Raw genomic sequence first — 25,760 nt, forward strand, 5'->3', positions numbered from 1 at the left:
TAAAATAAATAATTTATATTAAAAAAATTTATAAAAACAAAGCAAGCAGAAAATATGCATAATATGAGCCCACATGTGTAAAAAAAGAGAGTATGTATATTCATATTATATAGAAAATATATGGAAGAATATACATGAAACTAAATAGACAATTACCTTCTCTACCATGTCTTTATTTTAATAGCACATTCATTTTTTTTGCTAAAAATTTTTTTAAGGAAAAAGTATCACATTTTAGGATAGTGAGTTTGACAATGCTATAATCAGAGGAAAACACAGAAAACTTCTTACTCTTTTCTGTATCTGTTCTGAAGAAATGCTCTTACATTTGCCCCTACAAAAATACATCAAATCAGAATATAATTGTGGTTACATCACTATTTCACAAAAGTAACATATGAGACCAAAAAAGAAAAAGCAATGGATCCGATGAAAAACTGCCTGGAGCTGTAAAATAAAAGCCAGTCATGAAGGATGAGAAAATAAGAAGAAGAAGAAAAAACCCAAACAACTAACTTGACAACCAAGGAACACTATTAAGTGCCAAAAAGTGATTTCAAATCATATACTTAAAACTTGAGGTTCAATTCAAGGAAGTACTTACCTATCTAAAGAACCATACATAAATTTTAAGGTTTGGGCAACATCTTCAATCATATTCCTTAGCTGAGGAAGAGGAACTCTAAAAAGAAGCAAAAATACATCTGTTCATTTATGACATAATCAATTGATTCATAATATAAAAGAAGCAGATCATCTTTACATTTTATATGTAAAGAATATGAAAAGCATGTGTGTTAACTTTGAGTATAGCTGTGTATAATGGTTGTTTCCTGCATTAGCAATTAAAGCGTTTGATGTCTAGATCTGGGGTTCTAACATGGGTCAAGGAGGCCAGATCTCAACTTAACCTCTAATTCTTGTGACAAAAAGACACCCCTAAATGAAAGAGAAAGGAAAGAAAGTAGGAGAAAGGAAAGAAATGAACCTAACATTTTCTCATTGAAGACTTGTAAGAATTTTACAAAGCAGGTCTTTTATTCCCATTATACCAGTGGGTATAACTGAGGTTTAAGAAGTTAAGCAACTTCTACAGGCACACCCAGGGAATAGAACCTGCTGGTGGGCATTCATTTCCTTAGCTACAAGGTTACTCTCTCCACTACCTCACACTGTCTTCCTGGTTAGGTCCCCACTATTGACTGCAGCTGTCACAGGAAGATGACCTCCCCCCGTGAAAACACATGTTCCTGGAGTATCTGCTCCACCGTATCCTGGGTGGTGCAACACTTTTCTCATCCTGCTTTTAAAAGGCACAGTGGTGAAGAAAGAAAGGACAGACTGTGGCATTGAGACAGACAAGGGAAAAACAATCCCAGGACTGCCAGAATTCAATTACAAACCATCTGTACGATGCTGGAGATACAGAGACATATAAATTGACACTGAGGAGGTGCCTGTGCATGACCTCTCAATACTCTGTTTCCCAGTCTAAACAAAGGAGAATAATAATAACTACCTTTCACAGTCATGTGAAACAAGATGCAATAAGGAAAAGAGTTTGGTACGGGGTGGTGGCTATGAGCAGTAAGAGAACTGGGTAAAGAGGTGGCTAGGGCTACTTCTGACCTGAAGCTCAGGATAGGGAAGGAGGAGGACCTTCAAATTCATTCCAACTTAAGAAGTCAAGTTCTCTAGGATAGGAATGACATAAGTATTTAGGGAAGATCCCGCCTCCCCACTCCCACCCCGGGAAGCAAAGGTTGAGAAATCGGCTAGAGCATCCCCTAAACAGCACAACCTGGATCCAGAGCTCAGTAGTGACAGTCCTTTTTTGGCTTCAGGGTAAAACCTCTCCTGGAAACTGCCTCTGTCTGCCTAACTAATCTGGCTGGTGGCATCAGAAAGTGGGGAAGCAGCCTCTGCTCAGTTCCTTAGCTGGGCCTTCCTCTCTGCTGTCTAACTGCCCACGCTACCTTATCTCACCATTGTATTATCTGTGTCTTGTCTTTTGCGTTTTGGGCTACTATGAAAGTCCAAAGGCAGATGTTTCACCCTGCCACCACACCCTAAGGTATCTTATTCTGGATGTTCTCCGATTCTTGTTCTTTCAAAACAACTCAGTTTTTCACGATCCAACCCATTGGCATAGGGCAGTCTCCGAGCAGGGTTTTTAGACAGAAAAGTACACATTAGCTGGTAAAAGAGAGCCATCATTTAACATATATAATGGCACCACTGTCCCCTCATGTTAAATGTTTTGAATCCCACATTTATGATAGATCATATCTCTTTCTGTCCAAAATTAAAGACCACTTTAAAACATAATAATTTTGATATTTTTCACTGCAGCCTCCTTTGGAATTCCTCTTTGTGGTGTTAAAACAAGTCCACAATTGTTTGATACTCTTCCCCTTGAGTGTGGGCTGGATTTAGTAACTCACTTCTACCAAATGTATAAATGGTCAGCCCTGCTCTTACCTCCAACTATTAAAATAAGACATTTTTCAAAATACTTGCAAAAAAGTTAAGAAGGAGACCATGATAATATAAGACATACCATTAGAGAAGTCACTTTAAAGATAAATATTCATTATTTGGTCAAAGGTGCTCAATGTCGAGGCAAAACACCTTTCTGCTGACCCTTAATTCTCTAAAATCACCAACAGTAAAAAACTGTAAACATGCAAAATCCAAACCACGATACTGTCAAAAGTTTGAGCAGAGGACAAGCTCATCTCTCAGCCACCTCTGTACTGGCCATATCTCAGAGGAAAAGTGTATTGACAGCCTCCACCCTTACTAATTGGTCTAGCTGGGCCTTCCCGGTACCTTTCTGTACTATTCATACCAAATGAACACAGGCAGTCATTATACTAGTGCAGCAAACCTTTAAATTGTAAAACTTCTTGAATTTACCTTTGACAAAAATGTCATCATTTTAATGAAACAGACTTTGTTAGCAGTATTTTAGAAATGATTTTAAGGTAAACAAAAATCTGAACTTACTCCTCAGCAGGCAGGCCAATTAACAACAGCTTGTCAGATTCTTTCCAATAAGCTACATGAATTTGTTTCCCATTTAAAAGAAGGGATGAGCTAAGAAGAAATAGAGTCAAAATGAAATTAGAACATCTTTAAAAGTCATAAAATTATAAACAGTCATTCATAAAAGATTACATATGGTATGATTTAAGAAATGCACGCTTAATCAGCAAATTTCTTGGCATATACCTGCCACACAGAAAACGCAAGGAATTGTACAACAAAAACATATTCTGAAATATAAAAACCCACAAAAAACTCTAGGTCAAAGAAAAGTAGACCCATTACAGCAAAAATATGTTGAAATTCTTTTCCTAACATTAACTGACTATATGCAATTTTGTTTTTCAAAAGAAAGCTTCCATCCCAGTGTTTTAATTTAACAAATCTTTTCTGATTGTCTATTTATGAACATGATTTACTAAAAGAGATTACAAAGAAACAAAGATGTGGTCCCAGCTCAAAAGATGATCATTCAGTATGGTACACAGATACGTAAACAAGTAACCAAAATATAAGTCAGATTTAAACATATTCTCAAGGAAATGTTTGGAGTGATGGCTATATTCATGATGGTGATAGTTTCAGGGTCTATACCATGTCAAAAACGATCAAATTATACATTTTACATATGTGCAATTTACTGTACTTCAGTGAAGTTGGAAAACAAATGTTTTCTAAAAGAGAGATACAACAATAAACTGTGGAAATACAGAGAACATGATTCCTTCTTATAGTGTGGGTAGGTGGTGGGAAGAAGATAAAATAAAAATATAATGTAAAATAACATTTATTGATTTGGGAAAATGTTAAATGATATACTGCCACACAAAAAAAGTTACAATACAGTAGGTAGAATATGATTCCATTTGTATAAAATAGATGGAAAAAATTAAGTGAAAGGTTATCATTTAATTTAGCAATATTTACTGAGCACTTACTACATGCCTGGGCCCTGGAGTTACAGAAATGAACAAGATCAGCCAAGTCCTTTGCCTCGTGGAATCTGTGGTGGTTATCTTTGAGTGGTAGACTTTGGGGTAATTTTAATTTTTTCCATTTGTTTTTATATTTTCCATGTTTTCTTAACTGATCAGATACTTCTTTTTAAAACTACTTTAAAATTAAACATAATTTTTAAAAATTAAAAAAAAATATATATATATTTAGTGTTTTCTTTGAAATTAAAATACACCCATCAGTCTTTATCTGTTGAGTCCTAGGATATAGTGTACTTCTATACTACAGTAGATAAGTGTGTGGGATTTTAAATATGAATTGCTAAATAGATTTTTTTAAAGGGATATTACTTCTGCCTTAATAAAGTTTTAAAAATGCATATACTTTTAGACAAATATTAGACTCCTTTATAGTCATAATTCATTTCACTATAGTTTCAAAACAGTGTATGCAACAAAAGATATGTTGCTACGGAATCCCTGAAATAACAATTATTTTCATATTCTTTCACAAAAAAGTTTTTCTCTCTATATTTACTGGTTTCCACATGTCTAACGCATATTTTAGCTAACAAGGTCTAAATATGAAGTAAAATATCTATACTTTGGAGAAAAATAAAATCCACATGGGGAAACTTAAACACATTTTCTTACGAATAAGATTAAAAATGAGTCCTGCACCTTAGAAACATTATGCTAAGTGAAAGAAGCTAGTCACAAATAACGACATATTTCAGTTCCATTCTTAGGAAATGTCCAGAATAGCGAAATCTATAGAGACAGAAAGTAGATTAGGGGTTGCTTAGGGCTTGGGGTGGGGTAGGTGCATTGATAGCTAAAAGGTACAGGGTTCCTCTTTGAGATAAAAAAAAATGTTCTAAAACTGACTCTGGTGATGGTTTCACATATCTTTGAATATACAAAAACCATTGAATTGTACACTTTAAGTGGGTGAATTGTATGATATATGAACTATATCTCAATAAAGCAATTTAAAAAAATGTAAAAGGCCTATCACATGCTTTTATAAATATGAATTTATAGACTAAATGGAGCCTCGGTTACAAGTATTCTGAAATGAACTAATCTTTTCTATATACATTATACTAAAAATCCCAGAGTTAAACATCACTTTCATTTAGAAAAACAAGGAAATTCTTCCCGTTATCTTGCAGATCCCATCTATTAAAATCCTAGACAAGGACCTACTATAGAGCACAAGGAACTACACTCAATATTTTGTAATTACCTATTATAGAGGGAAAAGAATCTGAAAAAGAATATATATATGTGTGTGTGTATAACTGAATCACTGTGCTGTATACCTGAAAATGACACGACATTGTAAGCCAACTATATACTTCAAAAAAAAAAAAAAATCCTAGAGGTGTCATTTTAATCAGAAGATGGGAAAAGAAAATTTAAAGCCTAGAAAATCCAATTTGATATTCTATCAATATTAAGGAGCTTTTAAAGTTTGAGATAAACTTTTTTGGTAAAGTCTAAAATTGTTGAAATATTAAGGAAGAAAAATGGTTTATAATCTATAGATCTGTTTTATGAAATAAAGCAAAAACAAAACTCAAAAAACTTTGAGCCCCCTTTTTCCATAAGTTAACTATAATATTTCAAAGTCAAGACTTGATAAATCAACATGGAATGGGATGTGTGGCTCTATAATCGACTTTCAAAAGGTTATTTAACACCAGTTTGCTTATCCATCACTGAGTGAACTTGCACAGATACTGCCTTCTGAATACTCTTCCTAAAGTGTATGTGTATTATGTGTTTTCTATCATTGTTCTAAGAACAGAACAAAATATTTTGAACTATATGAAAAATTCAGTATTCAGTCATCCTTACCAACCACAAAGCTATTGTCAAGCAAGTTAATAATCAAGATAAAGTCATAAAAAAGCCCAAACTCATCATAATGCTGTGCTTAAGAGAGACTGCCTTCATGAAGAAAGTCTAAAGTAGAGTCATTAATCCAAGTTTGTTAAAGTCCAAAACATCCAGATCTACAGCTGTTCTCAGAACTTACATTTTAAATAGATGATTAGTAGAAATAACCTAGGTGAGAAACAAAATATCTGCAGACATCATATCTGCCATATAAATATTTACATTATAGATACAAATATATTTGTATAATAGATACCTGTATTAGTATTTTGTTTGTCAGAATTAACGTAAAGAACTTGGGAGAAAGAGAATTAAAGCTAAATAAAAATCAATTATTACCTAGTAACTTGTGTCCCAGTTACATTTTCCAACATGTCACAGAGTGTGAGAAATATCCCTCTCACACTTTTAAGTTTCTGAGATGCATCAGATACTGGATAATGATATAGGATTTCCTGCTGTTAAATAAAAAGAAATAGAAATGTCAATTCCCCCCAAATTTTCCAACCGTTATATTTTTCATGGCAAGTTCAGACTTCAAATTAAGGAAAAAATAAAAAGATTCCTTTCAGCTTCAGTGGGAGGTTTATTCAAACATAAGGAGAGGAGTATGCCTGGAATTTTTTTTTTTATATGCCTGGAATTTTAACACATTACCTAGTATTTAAAATACCACATTTGAAAATAAGTTAGAGACTGTCAAAATTAGTCATGATACATATGCTGAGTAGGATAGTGATTAGTTGGAATAATTACAACTAATTGCAAACAATGTTTCAAACATTAATCTCCCTTTACAATAAATTAAAATATTTGTATTTCGTTATATAGATATTCTTATCTCCTGTGGTTGCATATGCACACAGACACCAAATGTAAATTTTAGGAGTCTTTAAGATAAGCTTCATCTTTGGTGAAACCATTAAATCTTTATTTAAACACAAGACAAGACTGCAATTAAACTTACAGAGTGAGAATACAAAATTAAATTAAAGTCATGCAGATAGGAAGAAAGAAGTATTATGATATTATAAAATCTTCTGTTTAAATTTGAAATCGTTTGCCCACCACAAATTAATCTGTATTCAAACTTTAAAAGAGAGACATTTTAAATTACGGAAAATACTAAATCCATAAGATTATTCACAAAATGCTTAATAGTTTTCTATTTTCAAGAAGAGCATATTCCCAGGAAACAGTTTTTTAAAAATTTCATTTTTATAAATTGCAAAATCAAGATGTGCATTGCTAGTACTTTTACATGACGGATTGAATCATTCTCTGCCTCACATTTTTGCTATTACTTAAAGCAATGTGCTATTTTTCTCACAAGACAAATTAAAAGCAGGCAAAATTAAAATTTCTAGATAGAAACCATAGAGAATTCAGAGTAATTTCCAGTTATGCTACTTAATAACAATATTCATAAATATTAACATAGCCATTATTGAAAGCCCAAACTCTTAAAATACTGTATCTTTTCTTTGGTTCTCTCTTTAAAGAGCATTCTACACTTTGTTTTGGTCTCTCTTTATACGAAATAATTATGTGACTTGGAGCCCATGCCTTCGCAACTTTTACATTAGGATAAAATATAAATAATAACCAACTGGACACATTTGTTTTTTATACTTATTAAGCACATTCAGTATATGAAAATTGCTATGGAATTATGTGGCCAAATACAGTCTGCCTAACAACTCAAAATTTCTGTAATAATGTAAAAATATTATAAAACATTTTCTCTCTAGAAATTAACTCAAACACCAGTGAAGATCTTCTGTTATGTCTACTTAATAAATTTAAACCTTAACTGGTAAATAAACTTACTGTATTTAGCCAAATACCAAACACCACTTTAAACAAATAACTATATAGTCTTTGATTCATTTTTTTTAAAATGTCCAAATCTTGTAACTTGAAGAAAACAAGCTGTTATTAAATATGTAACTCACATGAAAACAAAATGACCCTATGATATTTAATTGTAAAATAAGTAATACCAGAATACAAAGGTCATTTGAGAAAGTCTCTATTCCAACCTCTGCTGTGACCAGACCAGAAAGCCTCACAATTCAAGACCTGGCAAGCTCTACAGTTCCTAACCAATTTAATTAGCTGTATTTTAAAGCACTCGTTAGTAGCATGCATTTGCAGCAGTTTCCACTCTGTTCAGTAAGAATAAAAAGCCTCTCCTAATTACAGTGTTGATACAGGGCTGTCACAGACAGAAACCTGTTCATTAAAGAAATATCTACACATTTTCCCATGGAAAGAAAGGCAAGGATGACAAAAGGCCTCAGCACTATCCTACTCCAAGATGACCTTGAAAGATTCAGGATGCTACCATCCCAGAAATATGTTGTGTGTTCTATTTAATACATGGTTAAATTTCTTATTGTTCTAAAGATACAAAGGACTAGTAAAACGTGCAAGAAATTAGAATTATCAACTCTAGGTCTCCATGTATTTTTCAGAACACAGAAAATTATAAATATATGTAGAAGTAAATCTCTTCCTTTCCAGTTCAATTATTGGCTAAATTTTGATGTATGAAGAAACAACACAAGAAAATACACCCTTTGGATAAAATGGGTTTGGCATTGAGAGTATAGGCTGCAAGGATTTCAAAAGGAAAGAAATGTAAACTAGGCAAAAACTTTTTAGATCTCGCTTCTGCTCAAAGCATTATGGTAAACTAGATGCTCTGAGACCCTTGTGCTGTAAAGCAACTGGATTCATGGCCAAAACACACTTGTTAAACTGCTGGATATATAACAAGTAGAGAGGTTTCCAATGATATCTTCTCCATACCTTCCAATGACATCTTCTCCATACCTTTCCAACCCCCTTCCCCAGCACAGCAAAGCAAGCTGGGGCCTCAGCTGGGAGTGGTGAGTAGTGGGCAGAAGGACAGAGGCAGGTTGTCTTGAGGGCTGATACCTACAGTGTCTTCAGTCAGGACACTGAGCATTGGGCCAGTGGCTAGGTAGGTGAGCTGGGCCTAGGACCACTGCATTAAACCTAGACCCTTTAGTGAGGCTTAAGTGCTCCATGTCAGTGATAGAAGCAGAAGAAGCAAATTCTCTTTGAAGGAAGGCATTTCCCATTTAGAACCACAGGACTCCCAAAGATAAAATCAAACAGTAAGTTTAGTCAATGATACCCAAGGAAATAACAAGGTAAGCCACAACAAGTCAGAGTCCCCATTAGGACTTAGAGATATTGGGATGGGAAGATATAGAATGAAGAAGAGCTACGTATGAGATGCTTAGAGAAATAATATATAGAATCACTAAGACAAGGAAACAACAAAAGACTACTAGGAATAGCATGGCAGATTTGCATGTAGATTAGTTAAAAACTTTTCAGGAACTTCTAAAAATAAAAATAGGAATGTTTAAGCAAACAAACAAAAAAAACACTATGGAGAGGTTAAAAAATAGTTTGAACATACCAGAAGCAAGAAACTGAACAAAGAAAATAAAAGACAGATTCCTTAAAAGAAATGACCAACTGTAGATTTATTAACAGCAATCATAAGTCAGAAGACAAAGAAATACTATCTTCCAACAGATTAGAGAAAATAACTTTCTACCTAGTTGGCATAAGTAATGCTATGTGTTGACTTCATCTTCTTCCTGGCCACACAGGAAGACTATATTTCTCACCTTCTTGCACTGGGAGAGACTATATAACTAGTTCTAGGCATTGGAACATGAGCAGAAGTGATGTTCCTACTTTTAAGCTAGGCCTCTGAAATGTCCCATGTGATATTGCATGCTTTCTCTCTTCTCTTATTGGCCAACTAGATGGAAAAGATCCAAGAGAGGACTCTGAAGTGCTTGGGAATAATGGAACCACTGGATGAAGGGCTCAAATCATTGAGCCATTTGACCAGGAACATGTACATTGAAATGAGAAATAAATTTTTACTATGTTAAGCCACTGAGACATTAGGATTGTTTGTTATAGCGACTGGCCTATTCTCACAATGTATAATTATAAAGCTACCTTTCAAGAAGGGGTGAAAAAGACATCATCAAATAAATAACAACAAAAAGAAATTATCACCAACAGATTTTCATTAAAAAGAGATGCCTAAAGTATATGTTTTAGGAAGAAGAAAAATGATCAACTAAGGTCAGCCTGAGATTTAAGAATAGTGAATAAAGGAAATGGCAAGCATATATGTAAATTTAAAGATGACTCATCTGTACAAAATATGATGTACAAAATATGCATTTTATCATATATAGTTTATATATTTTATAATGTATAAAATATGATAATAATAAGTAGTAGTACTAATAGTATAATTATGCCCAACTTGTGGAATTTAAAAAAATGATAGCACTGAAAGATTGATCACAATAGCATGTAGGTGAAGAGGGGAAAATTGGAGTTAAGGTGTACTAAGGGTCTTGAATTATTCTGAAAAGGGGTTAAGATATTATTTAACTTTAGAATCTGCTAAGAGAAATATAAAATTTTTAGAGTAATCACAAGAAAATAGAAATAAGAATATACAGCAAGAATAATAATGATACAAGCAACCAAGTTTAGTTTAAAAAATATCATGGAAAAAGCAATTCAAATAGAAATTTTTAAAGAAGGTAGAAGAAACAAATTCAAATATTTCAGTAAACTCTATAAATGAACCCATTGAGCTTGTCAATTTGAAGACTGCTGTGTGTAAGAGACATACCAAAAACATAAGACACAGAATGACTGAGAATCATTTGGAAGACTATAAAAAGGTCCTTACTTTTTTCCTTTGCACTTTTGAGAAGACACTCACCTCTTCCTTTGATGTTTCTGAGTCGAGCTGTAGTGTGAGATACATAACGATGTGAGGAGTGTTTAGAATATTCTGCTGGGTATCTTTGTCCTCTTCCCCCCATGGAAGTTTGATTAAATCACTTGTGTTTGACTGTGCCTTTTTCTGTCTTGGTTGAGTTGTTTGCTTTTTCACAGCATATGCATTTTCGAATGTCAGTTTCACCTTTAAAAAATTAAAACGTGTTGATTTTTCAACAAGGGAAAATCAGCTGTGGTTTTCACAAAGGATCTGTACATGCACATTCACTCAGGTACGCACAGTATGCATAAAAATCATTCTAGAGTATGGGCTCCTTGATGGCAGGGACTGTGTATTCTATTTATATTTGTATCTCCAGGTCCTAGGACAGTATCTGGCACATATTATTACAAATATTTATTAAGAATATATAATTCTCTGTATATAAGTTCATTAGTTTAAACTTAATCATTTTATTCCAAGTACTGACAACAAATACGAGAAATGCCATGGAAAAACAAAAATTAGTATGATCTGATAGTGTAATAGAGAGTAACATTACATTAAGAATGGTAATAGCACTGACCCATCTGGGGAAGGTAAAAGGAAGAGATTCAGGATTAAAAGCAACCTCTTATAACCAGAATTAGCTCTCCTTTCAAGTGAGGTGATATTCAAATATTCTTCTCTTAAGACACTCTTTGTGGTCCTTTAAAATAAAGGCTAAGGACAGTAAAAACCATCAACATGCCAGATCTTGAACCATGACCCTAAGAAGACTATCTATCAGTTTTGTCAAGATAGTTTTAATTTCATGGCCTGATGTCAAACAAGATTGGTAAGAGTCCAGAATGTGGCCATTTTCCAGTTGTTGAAAGGTAGCTTCCACTTCTCAATTAACTTTCCTTGAAAAAGGAGATATGTGTCTAGATGCCAGCTGGCCAAAGATAACTTGCTTACTTCAAAGAAGCACCAGTGTGTATCTTGACTAAAAGAACTTTTCACTAAATATAGTTAATTTTGTGTAGCAAGGACATCATCACAAGCTATATAGGCACAAAATGTTCCTAATGTTAAAAGTCTTATCAGAATACAGATAAGTAAGACAGGACATTCTAACTGTAACAACCTATAAAATTTTAAATTTAGACATTAAAGTGCAATGACTCCTTTAATTAGATTAAATTTTAAAAGTCAAAAAATAAATTCATGCTTGATCAAGAATAAAGAAGTCTGGTCAATATAGGATATTAAATCATCACACTGTACAACCTAAACATATATGATTTTTATTTGTCAATCATACCTCAAAAAACTGGGAGAAAAAGGAAATGTCAATATTTAAAAGAAGATAAAATTGTTTGTATGCAGTAAGTTGCATTTTGAGAGGAAACATTTAAAAATTATTATCAAGACAATAATAAACAATACCTATTTTAAATAATTTATTAAAAGAGGTACTATTTTCAAGGCCAACTTTAACTATATGATAAATATGAATATATTACTACTATCACTCCTTTAAAAAATGAGCCTTACATATTTATACATTTTTATCAAAAATGTTAAGCATATTATTTTTAAAAATTCATTCATAATCCCATCAGCCCATCTAACTATTGTTAGTATTATACTGTAAAATAAATCTATCCTGATGAATAAAAGCTTTCAAATGAAGAAATATCTAGATTACTTTTTTTGATTGGCAAAGAGTGACTATTTATGGTCGTATTCAATTTTGCTTATATGTAGCTCTCTGGCGCTTCAGAGGCACTAAGTTATCTTTGTCTACCTAAAGTGAATTTAGTTAAATAAACATATTTTCTAAAATAAGTTTCTCGGACTTCCCTGGTGGTCCAGCGGTTAAGAATTCATGCTCCAAATGCAGGAGGCCCAGGTTCAATCCCTGGTCAGGGAACTAGATCCCACATGCAGCAACTAAGAGCCTGCATGCTGAAACTAGAAGATCCCGCATATCAACTAAAGATTTGGCATATCAAGTAAAGATTCCACATGCCGCAACTAAAGATCCTGCGTGCTGCAACTAAGACCTGGCGTGGCCAGATAAATAAATAATTTTAAAAAATAAGTTTCAGATTTTATTTTATTAACAAGTAGAAAAGAAACATGAGGTCTAAATTCATCAATATATATATATTCAGAGTTAAGATGAACCAGGTCATGACTAGAGAGTAGGAAGGGAGAAGTTCCTCATGAAATTTTTCTGAGGCCAAACGATCATGTTTCTTTACAAAACATTTAATATTCCAAATGGAAAAGATCAACCTTTACTAATTTTTAATGTTTTCTGTAAACTTGATGTTGAAAAATGGGCCCTTGGTATTATTAGAACACTGTATCTAAAAAGGCTAATAGAACACTAGTATATTTGGGGGGAAAATATTAAGTAAGCTACACAAAAACATAAAAAGTGAGAGATCCTATATGAGAACAATCAAGAGTTACCTGAGGAAAATTAATATAAGGATAAGGTGAGGAGAGATGAAGAGACACTGTTTCCAACATAATCTTAGAAATATGTGAAAAAGAATATTTGGTGTGAGGTTTTGACCCAAACAAGCAACATGGAAGCATTATATGGCCTGAAAGACTATGTTCTGAGGATGGCATCTGTTCTAGTGGGTAATGCTCAATATATGTATACATAAGTAAAAATATAAGCATAAGCATAAATAGATTAAATCCTCGAACAAGGATCCAATGAAGTAAAAATGGCTTGGAGCTCAGGGGGTTCTTTCATTTGAGAAGGAGGATTTAGGAGTGTCCAAAAGAAAATATATGGGAGTCTTTGACGGTGTTCCTTGGGAATGTGAGAAATCTTTCAAATTGGGGGGAATCCCGAGTGCAGACTTTGTACCAATATAGAGGGGAGCTTTGAAGATTGTCCCCAGCACTGGGCTTTGGGGAGGAACTAGGTATATGAATGGAGTGGAGGGTGAGAAATCTGACTGTAGGAAGCAGGAGATGAGCGACATCCTAGGGGAGCAGGTGTCACAGAGGCGGGCTGCGTCGGCTGGAACGTCTGTGAGAGCTGTGCGCCCCAGTGGTCCTCAGAGAAAGAAATATGTGTCCGAAGAGACAGAAGGGAGGGCATCTTCTCCAGTTGAGATTCTTGTGGGTGGAGAGGTCAAAAGATAGGGTATGACTCACCAAGAATGACAAAAGGAAATGAGTTGGTAGACTTAAAATAAAAATTTACCAATTTTACTTTAGGCAGCAACGGCAACCTAAAATTTAACACTGGTTTGCTATGCTTGGTGAAGAACGACACACTTGAAAACTAACTTTAATGCTACACTTGGCAAACATCAGAACTTCTTTTCTGTGGGGCAAGAACCTTTTCCCCTCAGCATGACAAAAACTCAAACAAATACACAAACTACAGAACCATCCATTAACATTCTTTAAGGAACTATCTTAGCCACCATTCTTCTGATTTAAGTAAAGTTGGCTCCATAATGCAAAGATAACTACACTTTAACAAGACATTCTGAAATGCTTACATGTTAAGTAGCTATAAATGTCAGGAAATCTGGTTGTCTTGATAAAATGATAAATGGGTAAGACAGACAACCAAATTAAGAGTTAAGTGCCATTTTTAAAAAGGGGTTGATATAGGTAAATATTAAGGATACTATGCGTTTTATAGGAAAAAACTTTTATTAAGAAGCATCTGCTATAAGATAGTTTATAGCTTCTTATAAAAAAAGGTTTTTATAAGAGTTCATATGAAGGTTCTTATAAAGAGGGTTTTTCTGTAGGGTTTATATGAGGCTTCTTATAAAAAGTGTTTTCTGTTGTTCCTCCATGGACATTAACTGGTGACAAGTTTCATCATCTCCTGTCCCCCTCAAAGGTTTTCTTATTTGTGCAATTTTCCCATCCTTTCTTTCCTCGGTCCCCCACCCCCGCCCCGGCCCCTCAGTTCAGGAGCTGATATGTCTTACCTCAGGTCCAAGGATATGCTCTCTATAACTCACCACTTCCAAAATCTTGTTGCTTTAATTATATCCTCTCTCTACTCCCGCCTCCAACCCACCCCACATGACAAGCAATGTCTCTTCAGCCTCTGCCAAACCAACCAACCGACCCTTTTTCCCCATTAGCTACCATGCCATCCTCTTCACACATGGGACCTGGGGAGGCTGTCAGAATCTGAAGCAGCTCCAGAGCCAGACCACACTCTCACTTCTGCCCCATGGTCTGCACTCTCTCTCACAACTTCTTCATTGCTCTCCATGTGTCTGATCTTTTCTCCTTTCTGGCAGATGCTCTGAATATACCTTAGTCAAAACTCTGAAGGAATTGAGTCTACGTGGCTCAGCAAATTCTCTCTCTTCCATCCTCCTCTTTCGGGTGATCTCACAAGATTACTCAAGACAAAACTTGGAAGGCATCTTGGACTCCGCTCTCTCCTGCAGGAAGTACTGTCCTCTTTACTTCCCACATACTTTAAATCTAATCTACTCCTTTTCTTCCACAACCACAGCCAAGGCCTTTGCTCAGGCCTTCACCCCTTCTCTTCTGAACTACTGGAAAGCTGACCACCTGGTTTCCCAACCTCCAGTCCCATCCAGAGGGATACATTCCTAAATGCAAATCTGGTCACATCAGTCTTCTTCTTTAAAACACTGACATAGCTGGTTACTTCTGGGTTCTGAGAATAAAAAAAACACTTACAAATACTTTTTTAAAAATTTGCCTATTTCCTAATCTTTCCACAATATATATGAGCACCACTTTTTGTGGAACAAAGAAATAATAAAAGTTAAAATATCCTACTCAAGTGTCATCTCCTTTAAGAAGCCTTTTCTCCTCTCTCTTAGGCCTAAGAAGTACTTGAAAGCTGAGAGTCTAAGATGAATGTTCTGCAGGCTGATCTCCCAGAAAAGGAGTTGGCTTCCTCCAAAGTTCCAGGAAACACGGTGATGGCCCAGGGCTTAATGCAATCAATCCCGGTCAACTGCAATGTTTGGACCCAAGTTTCCTGATCAAGCCAGGGGAGGGGATGGCATAACTGCATCATTATGTGCTTGCTGAATAAATGAGTGAACAGAGCTGTGACAACAGGTCAAGGTCACAAAAGTCAGTAATTAGAAAAGTACTTGCACCTTTGTTCTTGTCATTTTGAATTTTTAAAACATTTTTTTTTAAACCCACAACTTTTTATTCAAAAAATGTTAAACCTACGGAAAGTTGCAAGAAGTGTACGATTATGCATATATTTCTCACGCAGTATCAGGAATTTTTAACATTTTGCCACATTTGCTTCCTCCCACTCTTCTCGCTTGTGTGACTCCCCTCTCCTTCCATCCTCACCCTCTCTCTCTATTTAAAAAAAATTTTTGCCTGAACTACCTGAGAATTATTTGCAGCTAATTTAATGCTTCATTGCTAAGTACTTTAGTCCATGTCTCCTAAGGATACAAAACCAAATACAATTATGATACTTAAGAATTTTAATATTAAACACAATACTATTCTCTAGTAAAGGCTGTATTCAGATTTCCCCAAATATCCCAACACAGCTGTTCCTAAGTGCACTACAGGATCAATAAAGGATTAGTCACTGCATTTGGTTGTATGTTAGTTCAGTCTGTCTTAGTCTAAAACAGTTGTCCAGCCTTTTCTTCTTTCATGACATTAACATTTTTGAAGAATCTAAGATAACTGTTTTGCAGAATCTTAAAACCTGTCTTCAAAAGAAATGATTTGGGCTCTTTGTGCCTCATGTAGCATATAGGCTTTGCCTCTGGATTTTATCCTGGTGTTCTGAAACTATTTATAACAGAACTTATTTAAAATTCAAACACAGAATTGTAGAGTTGGAATGGGGCTCAGAGATTTATTCTCTCAAATCCCTTCTGATTATAAATGAGGAAACTGAAACCCAGAAGAGTTTGGAAACTTGCTCAGAGCGAGGTTTAAAATAGAGATCTGCCCTCCTTCTCCTCAGTGACCTTTCTACCACATTATACTCTCCTCCAGGGCATCTTCTGTTGGATGACAAGAAGGCTTTCAGGCTATTTTTATACTCTAAGTTTAAAATGTTACTGTTGGCTATTTCCAAATTTAAATGTTAAGTCTGCTAAGGTATTCTTTATAAACCAGCATTCCTCTCCCCTTATTGCTTGCATAAGGGTTTCAAATGCCATAGATACAAACCAGGTAGAACAGCTTTTTCTGAGACAAGTCCACTGCAGTTAGTTCTGGCCCAACAAGAACAAGGGGATGCAGACACAAAGATTCACCCAGGTTGTGTGTGAAATGGGAGTATCACGCTCTGGAGTCAGTTTCAGTTCTAGCTCTGAGTTATTAATTCTGCACCCTTGGACAAATCATTAACTCTCTCTCAGATTTTTTTTTCTCATGTATAAAATAGGAATACATATGATCAGATTCTTACAGATTGTTATGGGGAACAAATGAAATTATCAAAGGGAATGCTATTAGCAAAGCACTGACACACTTGATGGCACATACAAACACTAGTTCCCTTCCCAATTCTCAGGTTGTATATAGTCAAAATCCCCTTGAAATTGCAGTAGGAAGGCAAGGCCGTGCTGGAGTACAACATACTCTCTCAATAGGCTAATTCCAACTCACAACAGTTTTTCTTCCGTCTTTAAAACAAATTGCTGCTTCCTCATTTCTGCACAAGATGTAAGAATTGGCACTTAAGAGCCATGTTGTTAAAAAATATATATAAAATAAACATAAATATATATACAAATACATATATTTGTGTGTGTGTGTGTATGTGTGTGTATATGTTTAAGCACAGAACCACATTTAATGCAGTTGTAAGGCAAACCAGGCAGACAGCAGATACACTGCTATTTCACGCTTAATGAGGACATGGAAATGGTGGATGAAATTGGTCCAAAAATATTTAAATCATTATTTCTTTTTCTGCCAAGGGTGCATAGCTGAATTTACAAATGTTAATTAATATAAGTATAATGTGACTCCACTGGAAACATAATTCTTTTTTTGAGGACAGAACAGATGTGGTTGAACTTTGGTAGTACTGACAGGACACCTGCCACTGCCATAGGCAAGAAAGGAGGAGCCCTCACTTGGGGCTGATACGCAGCCAGTTTACTTGGGTGACACTGTTTCAGTCATTAAAATACTGTGATTCTTCATTACTGACTGGCAAACAGCTGCTGTCTGGACCCCTTAAGGTGCCCTAGTACCTTGGCCCATCCCTGTTCCTCCCCTCATCTAGCAACTAAAGGGGATACCAGCACACCCTACTGAAGCACTATGTCCGCCTGATTGCTATTATTTCACACAGCACCCCACCTCCATCCCCATCTCTCTATCCACTCCTAGACATTGCTAGTCACTGGCTACCACAGTTATTCTAGCACTTTCATTTTGCATTTCTGAAGATAGCTAAATTTACAGAGCATCTGTGTGTGTGTGTGTTTGTGTGTGTGTGTGTGTGTGTGTGTGTGTGTGTGTGTGTGTGTTAAGAGAAGGAAGTAAACATAACAGGAGTCTTTTTTCTTAGAAAACAAGAAATTTCATAATGGGTCCTATTATTTCAGAATCTCAAATCAGATGCAGATATGATTCTGATTTATCAGGCATTCTGTTCTTCATCCTGATCAATCTGAAACTTGCTTCATCCTCTCACTGCCTGATGGAGTCTCTAACCTGTCTAAAACATATCACCGTCCCTACCCCTCGAAAGAGAGAAAGCCAATTCCTGATGATAACAAGAGCAGAACATTCTTAAACAGGAGGTATAGCATTTTAAAAATACATCTAACCGAGGATGGATCTAGAGACTGTCATACAGAGTGAAGTAAGTCAGAAAGAGAAAAACAAATATCTTATACTAACGCATGTATGTGAAACCTAGAAAAATGGTACAGATGAACCGGTTTGCAGGGCAGAAGTTGAGACACAGATGTAGAGAACAAACGTATGGAAACTGAGGGGGGAAAGTGGCAGGGGGTGGTGGTGGTGGTGTAATGAATTGGGAGATTGGGATTGACATGTATATACTGATGTGTATAAAACTGATGACTAATAAGAACCTGCTGTGTAAAAAAAAAATTAAATTTAAAAAAACAAAACTAAAAAAGAAAAAATACATCTAATGACATAAAAATGTCATCTGTAATACAAAATGTCAATGCTTAGAGAATCAAAATAACTTATTATGAAAGAGATTTATTTTTACCTACAAGGAATGAAAAATAATTCATTAAGCTAAAAGCTCAGGAGTAAGGCTAAACTAGATAACAAAAAAGAAAAAAAATCAAGAAAATAGTATAGCTTTTAAAATAAACAAAACCACAATAAAAAAATTTATAGCAATTATGATTTTACTAAGTGAGAACATAGAAAATTCCATGACTATTTTAAATGGCTTTTCTAGGAATTGGATTTTCATCAGCAGGTATGATACTTATAATGGCAAGTTGGTCATTATGTATGTTATTATTGTTCTTGTAGATATTTCTCTCTTTTTGGAACAATCTCTAAGAGCTAAAATTTTAGAAATATCCTAGCATGTTAAGTATAACTCGCCCATTATACATGACTATTTTCAGAATTTCATAAAAAGATAGCACAAAAACTTATTTCATGTAATTCATCATAAAACACAGAAAAAGAATGTCCACACCTGCATAGGTCCAGGAATGCAAGATAGAACTCTCTCTATGTTCTCAGAGGTCACATCTACATCGTTCACGGCAACAAGGACATCACCTGAAAACAGAATCACAATAAAAGACAGTTGTGTGAGTATCCAAAATGGAAAAAGATCTAGAATTGGAACATTATAAAGCAACTATTCTGATCTTCAAAGTACAATGGAAAATGTGGTACAGACATTCAGGGACTTGTTCAAGGTTATAAAGCTCATTAGTGGCAGAACTAATCTCCCACCCCACTCTTTCTTAAACTGTAACACAGCCCAACATTGCACCATAACTTAATACAACCTATGAATATTCAAAGAGATGAATATTCTCATTTTTGATACAATTGGGAGAATTACATAAACCCAAGGGACAAATGGAAAATTTGTAGCCAAATATTGCAATTAACAAAATTGAATCTAACCACTTAGACTCACAGTAAAAAAAATGCAGCTGACATTTTAATTAAATCCATGTGGTATATCATAACTCAATATGCTGTGCATTCACTGTTATTACTGATATGTGCCTACACACGTCTTTGTTTCAAAAGCCCCCAACCGCAATAAAACCTATAGCATGTTTCGGTAAAAAATCTCCTTTTCCATGGCTTTTCTTTAAATGTGTATATTATCAAATCAGGTGGCTTTAATAAAGATCAGTGTTAAAATGGAAATTTACTTTCACAACATAAAGGTAATATCTAAACACCAGTCAGTATATTAATAGAAATACACATACCAAGGTTATTTTTTTCTCCTCATTCCCATCATTAGGAAATTGATTAAATAATTCATACTCATCCATTCATTAGTTTATCCAACAAATACTTATTGAGCATCTGCTGTATGCCAGGCACTGTTCTAGGCACTGCAGATAGAGAATTGAACAAAACAGACAAAAAACTCTACTCACATGGAGCTTAATACTCTTTGGGGAAGACAGATAATAAATATATATTGATATATATAGACAAACTAGTGTTGGTAGACAATTCTCCATTGGTCTCTCATATTTTCGTATATCTTAAAAGCCAAGACACTGAAAGTCTGTGTTCTGGATTATCTTTTCAAGATTGTCTGTATAGCGAACAGCTTTGGATGAGATAGTGTCTCCCTCCAGAGCAAACGTACAGTATAATAACAGCAAAAAAAAAAAAAAAAAAAGTACTGTATAAGATATATTAACAATATCTTATTGTTAATAATTGTTCTTTATAAAAGATTTATGTTCCCTAAGCTCCAAGTTCCTGTCCTTTAATGCAACCCACTATGTGTGTACGGGTCACCTGGCCCTTTTCATGATGCCCTGTGGGAATGAGGGTTGGGGAACAGGTGAAACTGCCATTACTTTAGCTACTGCTATTCCTCACCACCCCCCGTCCCTTCATTCCTTGCTCTCCCTGATGTGTATCATATGGGAAAGGGGCTAAGTGCAGAGTGAGCATGAGTTTCTTAGGCCAGCCCTCTGAAAGCCTGCAATGACCTACACTAGGTTCAAATGCTCAAGAGATGCTATTCAGTTGAGAGTTCCTCAGGTTTGGGCACCAAGCCTTATATGATGGCCCGCTGTTGCAGCACTTTGAGCAACCTGGTAACTTTTCTTAAAAGAATTTTGAAATGTATAGAAATATCGAATCACTATGTTGTGTAACAGGAACTAACATAGGGTGGTAGGTCAATTATACTTCCAAAATAAACAAACAAACTCACAGAAAAGAAATTGGATTTGTGGTTACCAGAGGCGGGGGAGGAGAGAAGAGGGGAATTGGATGAAGGTGGTCAAAAGGTACAAACCTCCAGTTATAAGATAAGTAAGTACTAGGAATGTAATGTACAACATGATCAATATAGTTAGCACTGTTGTCTGTTATATAACAAAGGTGTTAAGAGAGTAAATCTTGAGTTCTCATCACAAGGAAAACAATTTTTTTTCTATTTCTCTAATTTTGTATCTATATGAGATGATGGAGGTTCACTAAACTTACTGTGGTCACCATTTCATGATGTATGTAAGTCAAATCATTATGCTGTATGCCTTAAATTTAGTGCTGTATGTCAATTATATCTCAATCAAACTGGAAGAAAAGAGTAAGAACTTGCAAACTAAAATAAGCTTCCAACTTCAATTCAACTTGGAAAAATGAAAAAGCAACATACTCCCCTAATTATTTTTAAATAAGATATTAAACAAGTGTACTATATCAAATTATTTATAGCTATCGTGAGTTTAAAAAGGAAGGGGACTTCCCTGGTGGCACAGTGGTTAAGACTCCACGCTCCCAATGCAGGGGGCCGGGGTTCAATCCCTGGTCAGGAAACTAGATCCCACATGCATGCTGCAACTAAGAGCTCATATGCTACAACTAAGGAGCCCACCTGCTGCAACTAAGACCTGGTGCAACCAAATAAATAGATAAATAAATAAATAACATTTTTTTAAAAAAGGGAGGGAGGGAGAGAGAGAGATTGGGAGGGAGGGAGGTGAACACAATATAGAAGTACTGATGTATTGATAAAACAAAATCCCTTCTGGACTGTACCAACCATGAGTTCTACTGTCTATAGATTATTCTATCCTCAGGACACCTAAATGGTGAAAAGATTTAAACCTTGCTCCTTTAAACTAAAACTCCATTGGATAATGTCCCAAATGACTCTTTGTTTTTTTCCCCTCCAAACCCTAATGAATACAGTTCTGTAGTTGAGTGTTGTAGGAAGTATCATCTAAAAGCATCATGTCCAACAAACCTCTAAAAATAGGAGACATGTATCATCACAAAAGATATGAAAATAAATTTTAGAACAAGTGTAGTATATACACAATATTTCTAAATGTTTAGTAGAAAATTGTCTCTTTCTATAAAAGAAATGGTACATCCACTTCTCATTTTCCAGATACTTGCTTTCCTCACATTTTTCTGAGCCCCTCTGTGAGGTGACTCAGAGATGGCAGGCTTCCTGGACATCACATCACTGCAGTGGGCAGCCTGCACTCCAGGAAAGTTCTTTCTCAACAAGTGCATAGGAGTCATTAGTATGCAGGGTCCCATTTCAAAGGCTGAAAGGAAATGAACTGCATGAATTGATTTGAATTGTTAAATAAGAAATAGTCTGAGAATTATTGATGGGTAGAAGTAAGAGGGAAAATTTATCAAGTTTATCAAGAGATTTCATTCAAGAATCAAATAAAACGTAAAGGGGGAGATCAGTTTATCAAAATGCTTAAGTAAATCCCTTTGGGTGATTGGGCTTTTTCTTTGTTTTGTTTAATTACATTTTCTAAATGGTCTACCATAAGCATATATTATTACTACTGCAAAGAGAAAAAAGTTAAAACTGACACACACTGTGGTAGGCAGAATAACTGTCCTCCAAAAATGTCCACACCCTAATCTCTGAAATCTGTGAATATGTTACTTTACATAGCTAAAGAGACTTTTCAGATGTAATTAAGTTAAGGATCTTGAGATTGGGAGATTATCCAAAAGAGCCCAATGTAATTACAGGGCCTTTATAGGAAGGAGGCAGGAAAACCACAGAGTCAGAGAAAGAGAGACATGGAGATACCACGCTGTTGGCTTTGAAGATGAAGGGACCACAAGGCAAGGAATGCAGGTGGTCTCCAGCAGCTGGCCAAGGAAAGGGGTTCTCCCCTGCAGCCTCCAGAAGGAATGCAGCCTTGTGGATACATTGATTTTAGTGCAGGAAGACGCATTGTAGACTTCTGACCTCCAGAACTGCAAGATGATAAATTTGTGCTGCTTTAAATCACTAAGTCTGTGGTACTTTGTCACAGCAGCAATAGAAAATTAATATACCCGCTTAACAGAACAAAGCAACTTTGGCTAAGCACCAAGTGAGAGTCAGGGACCATGAATGCTAAAGAATAGAAGGATATACAAGGTACACTTGGCAGTCATTGGAAAAAGAATAAATCAGTCTTGTTAGAATCTGGTATTTACATACAAGAGGACTGGGAAATAGGTATGAGACAGTGGGGTGGGATCAGATTGTGCATTTAAATTGATCATTTAGGGACTTCCCTGGTGGCGCAGTGGTTAAGAATCCACCTGCCAATGCAGTGGACACAGGTTTGAGCTCTGGTCCGGGAAGATCCCACATGCCACGGAGCAACTAAGTCCGTGTGCCACAACTACTGAGCCTGCGCTCTAGAGCCCACGAGGCACAACTACTGAAGCCTGCATGCCACAACTACTGAAGCCCGTGCGCCTAGAGCCTGTGCTCCGCAACAAGAGAAGCCACTGCAATGAGAAGCCCGCGCGCCGCAACGAGGAGTAGGCCCCGCTCGCGGCAACTAGAGAAAGTCTGCGCGCAGCAACTAGAGAAAGCCCGCGCACAGCAACGAAGAACCAACACAGCCAAAAAAAATAAATAAATTTACATAAATAAATAAATAGATCATTTAAATTAAGCTGAATTTGACTTCAGAGGGGAAAGCATATGGTTTTTGAAACATAGTTACATACTGCCATTTTATACATTCAAGTTAATGCATTTACTGACAAATTCTTAAGTTTTGAGAGAATAAAAATTATTGTATTTTTTTAACTTCAATATCAATCCCTCAACTATAACATGTAAGCACTAAACCAGAGAAAATTAAGGTCCCTCCCAACCTACCATTTTAGAATTCCTTGAATAAGGATAGCTCATCTACTGTAACTACCATTCAGAATATTAAGTAAAACATCATATTCTCTGGAGATGATGGATAAGAAACTATTTCTCATTAAAATAGAAAATAATATTGCAGAAATGTTGTAAAAATTATTGATAGCTATAAATTATTGATGGCATTATAGCCATGATTGTTTCTGCAAATTATTTTTAGTCTTTACATTTGTTCACACAAATGAGGCATCAAGGATTTTTTTCCTTTTAAACTTCTCAAGTAATAAGAATTTTTATGCTGGCATACAGTGTTTAGAATTACAATTTTAATAGTCAAATAACATAAAAATTTATTAAATTATAATTTAAATAATCAGACCCTTGGTTTGACATTTTCATGCTTTTTATTATTATTAAAGAATGCTCAAATAAATGTTTTCGTGCACATAGCTTTTCCTGTTTTTACATCTAGGGCCAGCAAACTTTTTCTGTAAAGGGTCAGATCAGTAAATATTTTAGGCTCTGCAGGCCATATGGCCTTTGTCGCAACTCCTCAACTCTGATATTGTAGCTTGAAAGCAGCAATAAACAAATGAATGTGGCTATGTTCCAATAACATTTTACTTATGAACACTGATATCTGAATTTCATATAATTTTCATATGTCATAAAATATCACTCTTTTGATTGTTTTTTAAAAACCATCGAAAAAGGTTAAAACCATTCTTGGCTTGCTGACTGTACAAAAATGGGTGGTGGGCCTGATTTGATCTGCTGGCTGCGGTTTGCAGATGTGTTTTAGATTACTTCTTTAGGACAAATGTCTCCGAATGAATTAACTGGGTTAAACAGTACATTGTGGTAGTTTAACACTTATTTCCCAATTACATTTTGAAAGGATTAAATCATTTCTTTTCATTTTTGTTTCAAAGAGAAATCTTTTGGCACTTTCCCCACCCATTCAAGTGAGCAACCTGGCTCACCCATTCAAGTGAGCTCTGTGAATGGAATTCACAACCCATGGGTCTCAGCTGTATCACTGACTGGCTGTCTGCTCTCGGGTAAGTCATGCGATTTCTTTGGTGCTCATCCATAGGGGGAAGTAACAACCAGACGCTCTCAACAAAGGCCTAAAAACTCTAAAATTCTGTCTTTCCAGTGAACACACTGCTTCAGTGTCTTTCCTTTACTAGTGGTTCAAGTACCATGGGGAGAAGTATGGGGAAAAAATGACGTGCGAGAGGAGAGACAAACAAGTAGAGTTATTTTCATTAAGAATATCAAAATGTTACACCTATTAGAGGAGAAAATAAAAATGTATACCAAGTAATAGTCTGCAAAACATTAGAGAATAAAACCATGCGTTATGTGTTCATAAAAAACAAATCTGTCTTTTCAAAAGAGCACTTCAGATATTTTAATTGGAAATAACCAAAATGTCCATCAACAGTGGAATGGAAAAATAAATAGTATGTATTCATACAACGGAATACTACATAGTGAGAACATGGATATTTCTCATAGATTATAAGCTAAAGAAAATATAATAGAAACAAGAGAATACACACCATATACTTTCACATACATGAAGTTCAAGAAGAGGCAAAATCAACTCTGTTGATAGAAAAGTTCCGACTTTTAAAAGATTACCTTTGGGAGTGGGTACTGACTAGGAGGATGTACCATGGAGCCTTCTGGGTACCAAAAACATTCTATATCTTGACCTGGGTGG

The 25,760-nt window shown here is 35.3% G+C and overlaps 1 protein-coding gene across 2 annotated transcripts in view; it reads right to left on the reverse strand.

Moving 5' to 3' along the window:
- INTU (inturned planar cell polarity protein) overlaps positions 1 to 25,760 on the reverse strand; it is a gene marked incomplete at both ends in the record, with an annotated part of 78,486 nt that overhangs the window by 25,402 nt on the left and 27,324 nt on the right. For both annotated transcript variants that reach the window (XM_082838105.1, XM_082838104.1), the window contains 5 exons: positions 605 to 682; positions 3,010 to 3,099; positions 6,249 to 6,367; positions 10,711 to 10,914; positions 19,376 to 19,461. In XM_082838105.1, the coding sequence (XP_082694231.1) occupies positions 605 to 682; positions 3,010 to 3,099; positions 6,249 to 6,367; positions 10,711 to 10,914; positions 19,376 to 19,461 (577 nt within the window). The remainder of the gene's footprint in view (positions 1 to 604; positions 683 to 3,009; positions 3,100 to 6,248; positions 6,368 to 10,710; positions 10,915 to 19,375; positions 19,462 to 25,760) is intronic.

This window comes from Leucopleurus acutus, assembly GCF_964270905.1.
Source record: "Leucopleurus acutus genome assembly, chromosome: 4".
Classification (NCBI taxonomy): domain Eukaryota; kingdom Metazoa; phylum Chordata; class Mammalia; order Artiodactyla; family Delphinidae; genus Leucopleurus; species Leucopleurus acutus.